At 42.8% G+C, this 8,998-nt stretch overlaps 1 protein-coding gene across 1 annotated transcript; it reads left to right on the top strand.

Moving 5' to 3' along the window:
- The first annotated feature begins 1,520 nt into the window (after positions 1 to 1,520).
- On the top strand, positions 1,521 to 7,278 carry MAP10 (microtubule associated protein 10). The gene is given in 3 exon segments (XM_035108445.2): positions 1,521 to 1,819; positions 1,821 to 1,879; positions 1,882 to 7,278. Coding segments are annotated over 3 exon segments (2,571 nt in total). The 3' UTR covers positions 4,095 to 7,278.
- The last annotated feature ends 1,720 nt before the right edge of the window (positions 7,279 to 8,998 follow it).

Raw genomic sequence — 8,998 nt, forward strand, 5'->3', positions numbered from 1 at the left:
AGATTCCAGCTCACTGAGATGTGTTACATTAATCCTAACAAACAAGACGAAGCCAAGTCAAATCTGGTACATTGGCTTGAACTGTTGACAACAGCAATCTTCCTGTCTGCAAACTAAGTGCCATACGTGAATTATTCACTCCAAATAATTCAAACCCCAAGTGTTTAAGTCTTGGGTGAAGCCCAAAACACAATCAGATTAAGGATAAATCAGTGAGTTTGAAGGGGAAAGATGGTTTTGGAATAGTTTTAATTTCCATTCTGATTGTTTGATATTTGGAACAGTTCATTAACTTTTTCAAGCATTCTCTATGCAAGAATGAGTAATAAAAACACACGTAGTTCTCATGAAAGTTCATGTGCTCAGAAAACCAGTCTGTTACAATGACTGAGTTATTTTGCAGGGGGGGGGGGAAGAGTTGAATTTGACATTTTATGTTCAATGGGGCTACATCTGTGGATGCTCCTTTTTCTTGACAAAACCTCCCCAAAAGGATATTCATCTTCCTCTTCTGATGAGGATGGCTTAAAATCACAAAAGCTTGGGCCCAGATTTATCTTGATTTTGAACACTGCCTGCATACTTTCAGTGCTTTTATCAATGAAAGCAGAGCTAGCTAAAGCGATCACTCAAAACAAAAATTAAAGTCGAACACAAATCCTATAATTTCATGTTGCAGTGGAGATGATTTCTCTTGTACAGCAAAAAAGATAGCACATATTCCAAAGCCTGCAGCTAAAGAAATACATGCATCCATATGTAAACAACGGTCGTCCCCTTTGAAATCCCACTCACCCCCCTCTTCCAACACTTGCAACATTTAACATTAAAAAAACAGCACAAAAGGGGGAAGCATGTATAGGAAATGCAAAAACAAACAAATCTAAAACCCTGAGGGGCATTCAAGCAAAATTACAAATTCATCCCGTTTATTTCCGCTAGATATTGATCAGCATGTGCTCACACTGAAGACAACAACCCAAAAGCAATTTAAGGTGCTTATATTTGTCTGGATTGTGCCCCTCAAGTCAGGAGACCAAGGAAGGGGTAGGGGGGACGGACGCCAGATTTTTTTCCACTGGTATCTCAGAATGCTAAAAACTATTTTTGCTCTAAGCGAACGGCTGCTTAAACATTAACATTAAGACAAAATGAGGCGCTCAAGACAATGAAACCCGTTCTGCTGCCGCGGATACTGCGCCGTTGCTGGTACAAGCCTCCACCTGCGGCAACGGCCTGCTGTCTAGTAGCTCCCAGCATTAACACGTCTCTTGGCGGGGGTTGGACTAGATGACCCCTGGGAATCCCTTCCGACACCGATACGGCCTGGAGAGCTTGATCGCAGGAGATTCCCAGAGGGCTTTGCGGCCGCGGCGTACAGAAGCAGCGATGGCCGCCGGTCGCTAGACAACGGCTTCCATAGAGATAATTATACGCGGAGGCTGGCGCGCACGCGCGCGTGTCGCCTCGCTGTTTTTCCCCCCCTCCGGTCTCGTGAGAGCTGTCGACTGTGAGCCGGGATGGAGGACGGCGACGGTTGCGAGGAGAGCCTGTTCTCGCTGGAGCTGCTGGTGGAGTCGGCTCGCGTGGAGCCGCGGCTGCTGCCGACGCCCATGCCGGCCAGCAGGCCCTTCCGGCCGGCGGTGGCGCTGCGGCTGCTGGACTTCCCGACCCTCCTGGTGCGCGCCCCGCACTCGGTGCCGGGCCCGCTGGTGCCCTTCGGCCGGGGCAAGTCGTGCCTCTTCCGGCTGCGGCCGGGCGCCCTCAAGGGTCTCCTGAGGCGCTCCCCGCTCTACGCGCTGTTACTGGCGCTGCCGCCGGGACAAGGCCCCGCCCGCCTGCTGGGCACCTCCAGCGTCTCCCTGGCGGCCGCCGCCGAGGAGCTGCTGATGGGGAGCGGCCCCGGAGGACGAAGGGGGCAGTTTCCGCTGAGGGACCTGATGGGAGAGCCGGTGGGAGAACTGGGCCTGAGCTACCGCCTGAGCAACTTGGGGCCCTGCCTGCTGGGGCACTTGGGGCAGGGGGCGGCCCCCGGGGAGCCCCACATCGAGGAGCGGCACAGACCTCCACCTCGTCCGTCGAGCGTCCACAGCGACAGAGGGATCAACCTGGAGCTCATCCCAGAGGGAGAAGAAGACCAGCAGGACCCTGCCCCAGAAGGTGGCAGCACGGAGTCCTTAAGCAGCACCCTTACGGAAAAACAGCCCCCCAGCCTTGCTGTGCAGAAAGCAGCCCAAGAGTTGGAGATTTTGACCAACATCTTCTGCCCCCCGCCAATGTACTATAGCCACCCGGCTGAAAATTCTTGCTCCACGCCGAAAGCTGCGGCATCAGGGATGGTGTCGGTGGCTGCACCTCGTGAACCTTTTCCCGAAGAAGAAATCGTCTTTCCCTCTGCAGAGCCTATTAAGGAGGAGCCTTTGAGTAGCGTCCCGGAGCCTCCCTTGGCATCTCCAGCGCTTAGTAGCCATGATCAGCTCAGACAAACCTTGAGCCAGCTGCCTCTGCTGAATGCTTTGTTGGTGGAACTGTCCCTGCTGAGTAACCAGTCGCTGCAGCCAGGGCCGTCTACTGTGCACCCTCAGTTAGCATGGCTATACCAAAATGTAGCAGATGGTACAAAAGCCCCACCCTCAAGTGTCAAGAGTTTATGCCCCTTCCGGGAATATAAAAAACCCTCTCTTAATCATAAAGACAGAGGAAGGTCTGCTAGCCCAAAGTTAAAAAGAAATCGCCCAGATCATTTAAAATGCATGTATCCCTCCATGCAAGTTACGAACCCTGGTAAAGGATTCCCAAAAATGGAAAGAAGTGGCAATCTTGAGAAAAACAATACCAAGGAAAACTCTTCCCCTAGACGAAGGCTTACGTATGGGCTAACAAATACTCTAAAACTTCGTTTGCTGCGCTCCAATCCAGTCATGTTGAAAGTGCATGAAAAAAGGGAACATCGTAGAAAAAAGCAAGGAGACATCACCATTGAAAGGAAAAGCAAAAGCTCTTCAAATAAAGGGAAACTATTGCGGAGCTCTCCCGAGCGCCATTCAAAGTCTTCTGGACAATTTGATGAAAAAAGCATCTCTGAAGAAAATGCTCAAATAAATGAAAATGTTGAGACTCTAATACAAAGCAGTACTGACCAAGATTACTCTGCCCCCATAAAGGGACTAACCTGTGATCTCAAAAAAAAAGTTGCAGCCCGCCGTGTAAAGAGTCATGAAAATGCAAAACACAAGAGCTTTCCTGAAAGTATTGGCTCTTCTTATAAAGAAAAGAGTTTGAAAGTCCATCTGCCGAGAGTCTGTTTGCAGGATACTAATGCCCTTGAAAGTAAAATTGATACAGAAGAAGAAAAATATGTACTGAAAAATAATTGGGATGTTTCAAGCCTTCGTAATGATAGCCAAAGAAACAACTTTGAAAGCAGCCATGGACTTAAGAATTCAAGTGATGTGGTTCTTAGCTCTGAAAATGTAGCCTATTCAGAAGATTTCACCAATGCTGACAGTTCATGTACAGCCTTAGAAGCTCAAGAGAACAGCTCTGAACCTTTGCTAATAAACCCAAATCAAAGCCAGTCTGTTATGGACTCAGATTCTAAAATGTCTGAAAGAAGTTTGACCTCTGAAAGCATTTCACCCCCTGTTCCAGTTCCCTCAGATAAATCTCCTATCCAATCTCTTAAAAAGACCTATTATTCAAAATTTAATGAAAAAACCACAGGTGTTGCTCTTCATGAATTTGATCATGATTCTCCTTCTGCAAGAGTTTCAAAAGAGGAACCTGCAGCTCAGCGGGTCAACAAGGAAGAGAGCAAAGATATGCAGACCTTGGGGGAGGAACAAATTCCCTCTGAGATAAATAATAGTGTAGAAAAAGACGAATCATCTGTGGAAAAGAGCCAGTCAATAAGGACATCTCAAGTTAGCTCTTACTTGCCCTCCAGTGTGTCTGATGTTGATCTTAGTGGGTTAGAAGAAAGCAATCCATCTGAAAAAGAAAAAGATGATAATTTTGAGATGGAGGATATTACTAATCAATATAGACACATCAGTGAATTAGTAGTAAACAAGCTTCCAGGATACACAATGTAATTACCAATAATAATGACCAGATCAAAGTGAAAATGTCTTTATTTTTATATGCTAAGTTTGCAAGTATTATGACTGTTTTTCACAAATGCAATTTTTATTTTATAAGCGATATATATAAAAAATGTACCATTGGTATTTTTAGGTGAGCCATCCAGAGCATGCATGATTAACTCTGCAACTGTTTGGATTTTAGGCCAGTGCTCCTGCCACACACGTACACAATGGTGAGCTGCTTTTGAAACACAAGCAAGTTTCAAAAACTTTTGGGAGAAGACTGCCATTCAAATATACATTTTTGTGTTTCCAGTGAGTATTTGGGTGCATGCAGAATTCCTATCTGATGGCCGATGTTTCCCATTTTTAGCAGTTTCCTCTCATTGCAAGTAGATACTGGGATCTTTGATTTGTATCAAGACTGGCATGGGGTAAAGGATTGACACTCCCCACCCCACTTCATTTTAGAAAAATGCAAGGCTACGTAACCTTATGTCGTGTCCAGTTTGGACCTAAGTATAAGAAGTGGAATAGCATTGCTGCCATGTGCCACATTTGGCCTCTGCCATGCTAGTGCTAAATATTATTTTTAAAGAGAATCTGGGCTTTTATGCCAAAAGGCAGATCTAACATGTAGCAATGGCTGCACTCAACAATTCATTCTCTGGAAAAAAAATTCAGCCTGATCAATGTTGATCAAGTCAGTAATATGAATAAGTAAAAAACGCTTTTTGATATTGTTTTACTGCAGCACCACTTGAATGCCATGTGATTGTGCAGTGGTTCTACCATCCTAGCTAATGTCCATTAATTGTTCAGTGATCAAAACAATTTGTATACAAGTCCTCAGACACACTTTCAATTCAAATAGAACAGTCTAATTCTTAAATTAATTTCAGAAGGGGGAAACAGTTAAAATGAGATGAACAGGAGCACTCTCACATTTATTTTTAACTGATATATGAGAGACAAGGAAATTCCAAACTGACTGTTTATTGTGCAGTCACACTGATAGGGTTGCATGAAACTTGTGTGGAGGCTATATGATGCCACCAGTTTATGGAGAATTCATCCTGATATGTTAGCGCAGTGCTTATATGACATTGCCAGCTTGTGATCGTTATCTTTCATTTTCCAGGGCAATTTCCCTCACTTTTATTGGACTTTTTGCAGTGAGAAAAGTAACACAATAATTACCCTAGAAAGTGTGGGATAATAACTAACTTTTGCAAAGATAAATAGCCTGTTTGGAAGCACGCTGGGTGTTGTGCATCAGTGGTACTGATTTTTGTTAAGGATGGGATATAAATGCCTTAAGTAAATAATACTAGTAAGACCAAGTTCATATAAGTTTTAGGGTAGATGTGTTTTGTCTCAATTAAGAGCCAAGTCCTGTTTCTGTTACAGTGCAAGTTCATATTGTGGCTGCCCCTAAAATCATGTCAGATCTTATTTCATAAATGCAAAGGATCTTATTCTACCGCCTGCCAAGTGTACCTGGAAAGGGTAGATTTAAGAGTTTCCTACTCTTTTGTGTGAAAGTACCATAAAGAACCTTTGATAAGCAGTGGATTGAGATCAAGAATGAAACAAGATTATGTGCTGGGGTTCCATAGGATTGGGCTCTTAGTGCATCAGTACCAGAAGTGAGTGTCTTGTTATAGACAAATGCTACTTTAGTTTCATTAGCATAAACATTGCATTCATAATGTCAGAAGAAATGGTACAGTATACTGAGACCTTTGGGTATAGAAATAAAATAAATAATAATAAATACAGTAGTATGTAGAAGGTTTGATTCAATTCAGTGTCCTATTTTAGAGTACTACAGGACAATTTGAAGTGAATCAGGATCAGAAAGGAAAACAAATGCAGAATTTATAGGGTGTGTTTAGGACAAAACTGGGTTTGGGACACCATAGAACAAAATATAGAAAACGCAAATGAAATTCAATTGCAGGAAGGAAGATTTCATTTAAGTTGGAGAGGGGGCAAATTAAATTGAGGGTGTTATGGGAGACAGTATTCTCAAACTATGCATAGTAAGTTTCCATGAATGATGAAAAAAGCTCATCCTCTCAATAATAATATAGACTAAACACAGATATTTTGAATGGCTCTGCTCACTCTTGTCACTGGAAGAGCAATAATCCAGAAAAGCCAATGTACTAAAAAGTGAGGCAGTTTTTCTGTGAGTGCATGCGCAGGAGGGAAGGGAGGAATATTGACTTCATAAGAACACACAAATTGCAGCTTTAACATCTCTGCCTTTTCAGAGAAACCTACCTCTCACCTGAGAAATCTAGCCAGAGGCAAGTTGTGGACTCCCCTGTATCAGATTTTTTTGAGAATGTAATTGTTTGAATTTAAAATTTAAAGCTTTAGCCCTGTTCATTTACAATTTAAGGATTCTATCCTATTTAGGCAGACATATGTACTTGTGAACTAAGACTTCACTTTTCTATCTTTGCATCGTTTCAGAATAGTTCTGGAGCTGCCCAGTCACAAAGAGGAGACTAGGCCACACACAAACTTCAACATACTCAACCAGGCCTTTGTGTTGGAGCTTCATATTTATAGATTTATAGAATCCTGCTTTAGAGCAGTGGCTTGATTGGGAAAAGTTCTGAAGTTCCCTTTTGCCCTTCTCTTTTTTTTCAAATGTTCCTGTCCAATTAATTCCTCATTGTCTGCTATTGTGATCTGAAAGTTTATTGGGTACAACTCACTCAGATGCTGAGATGTTTCCACAGGATGTTAATCTTGTTTCACCAAGACAGCAGTTCATATAATAATATTCTGATTATATTTAGTGTTAATATATATTTAGTATTAAGTTGCATTTTTAAATGTGTTATTAAATAACAATTCTCAATATTTTACCCAAAATTGAAAAATTTCTTTACAGTAATTGTATTTTTCCTAGTTTCAAAATGTAATGATAGAATGAAATATATTTTCTTTGTTATACAATATTTGTTACTGCCTTGGATTTGGTTCATTCAGAGAAAAATTAAAATAATTTACAGTTGGTTCTGAAAACATCAGTTATTTTAAACTCTCGGTTATTTAAAACATACTACCGTATTTAACATTTTTCAAACTCTGTGCTGGAAAACTCTCAGTTTGTTGAAGCCCAGTATAGCACTTCCCACACCACTATAAAGGATTCTCAAACGCTCAAGAGCAGTTTTTTGGGGGGGGTATAGGGGGAATAAGGGGACACAGGTGGTGCTGTGGTCTAAACCACCAGGCCTCTTGGGCTTGCCAATCACATGGTCGGCAGTTCAAATCTGCACGATGGGGGTGACCTCCTGTTGCCCTGTCCCTGCTCCTGCCATCCTAGCACGAGTAGATAATAGGTACCACTGCGGTGGTACGGTAAACGGTGTTTCCATGCACACTGGCTTCCATCACGGTGTCACATTGCACCAGAAGCAGTTTAGTCATGCTGGCCACATGACCTGGAAATCTGTCTGTGGACAAACGCTGGCTCCCTTGATCCCATACTCTTAATTTGACTGGACTTAACTGTCCAGGAGTCCTTTACCTTTTACTTTTACAGACGGAATACATTTTCTACAAAAATGTAGAAGCAGTTTTTTACAAGTATGCAAAGGAAACAAGTTTTGTAGTCCACTGAGCATCTAGTTTATTATAGCGTTTTAGTTCTAGCACATTTCTAGAGAAATCACAGTTTTTGCAATTTCTGTTGGGGAAACCAGTGCAATTCGGATGACATTAGCAATGTTTGAATCCTACTGAAATCAGAATGCATGTTGCAATGGGGGCAGGACATAGGAGCACCAATGATATTTTTTAACAGGAGTTTATCTAGAAAACTGGTTAATGTTTCTCATTTTGTTAAAATGTAAGACTTCCCCTTTTTTTATTCCTCCCCTCCCCTTAATATGACCAAACAGAATTACTGTTGAAAATACTTTTCATTCTGTATTTTGCTATTGGTAAGTGCATTCTATTAATTCCGCAGCTGCCTGTTCTAAAGGCTTGGGTGCCTACTTGTATCTAGTTTCAAATTGTTTGTATTTATTTCTAATAATTTTCCTGAGCTTACGCAGCCAGCTTGTTGTCATTTAGTCGTGTCCGACTCTTCGTGACCCCATGGACCAGAGCACGCCAGGCACTCCTATCTGCAACTGCCTCCCGCAGCTTGGTCAAACTCATGTTCGTAGCTTTGAGAACACTGTCCAACTATCTCATCCTCTGTCGTCCCCTTCTCCTTGTGCCTTCCATCTTTCCCAACATCAGGGTCTTTTCCATGGAGTCTTCTCTTCTCATGAGGTGACCAAAGTATTGGAGCCTCAGCTTCACGATCTGCCCTTCCAGTGAGCACTCAGGGCTGATTTCCTTCAGAATGGATAGGTTTGATCTTTTTGCAGTCCATGGGACTCTCAAGAGTCTCCTCCAGCACCATAATTCAAAAGCATCGATTCTTCGGCGATCAGCCTTCTTTATGGTCCAGCTCTCACTTCCATACATCACTACTGGGAAACCCATAGCTTTAACTGTACGGACCTTTGTTGGCAAGGTGATGTCTCTGCTTTTTAAGATGCTGTCTAGGTTTGTCATTTCTCCCAAGAAGCAGGCCAGCCAGCTTACCTACGGCTAAAATGACCAAACAGTGCTGTATGGGATAGATCAGTCAGTAGAGCGTGAGACTCTTAATCTCAGAGTCATGGGTTTAAACTCCACGTTGGGCAGAAAGATTCTTGCATTGCACGGGTTGGATTAGGTAGAGCATGGTGCCTTCCAACTGTACAATTCTATTATTTTGTTCATTTACTGCTACTTACCTTTGACGGCTCCGTATTCTAAATAAGTATTTGGCTCCTTGCTTGTTTGAATCCTGTGATGGTGAAAATTTGCTTTGCTTTTCCAAATCTTAATTT

The sequence above is a fragment of the Zootoca vivipara genome, chromosome 3 (genome assembly GCF_963506605.1).
Source record: "Zootoca vivipara chromosome 3, rZooViv1.1, whole genome shotgun sequence".
NCBI classification, from domain to species: Eukaryota; Metazoa; Chordata; class Lepidosauria; order Squamata; family Lacertidae; genus Zootoca; species Zootoca vivipara.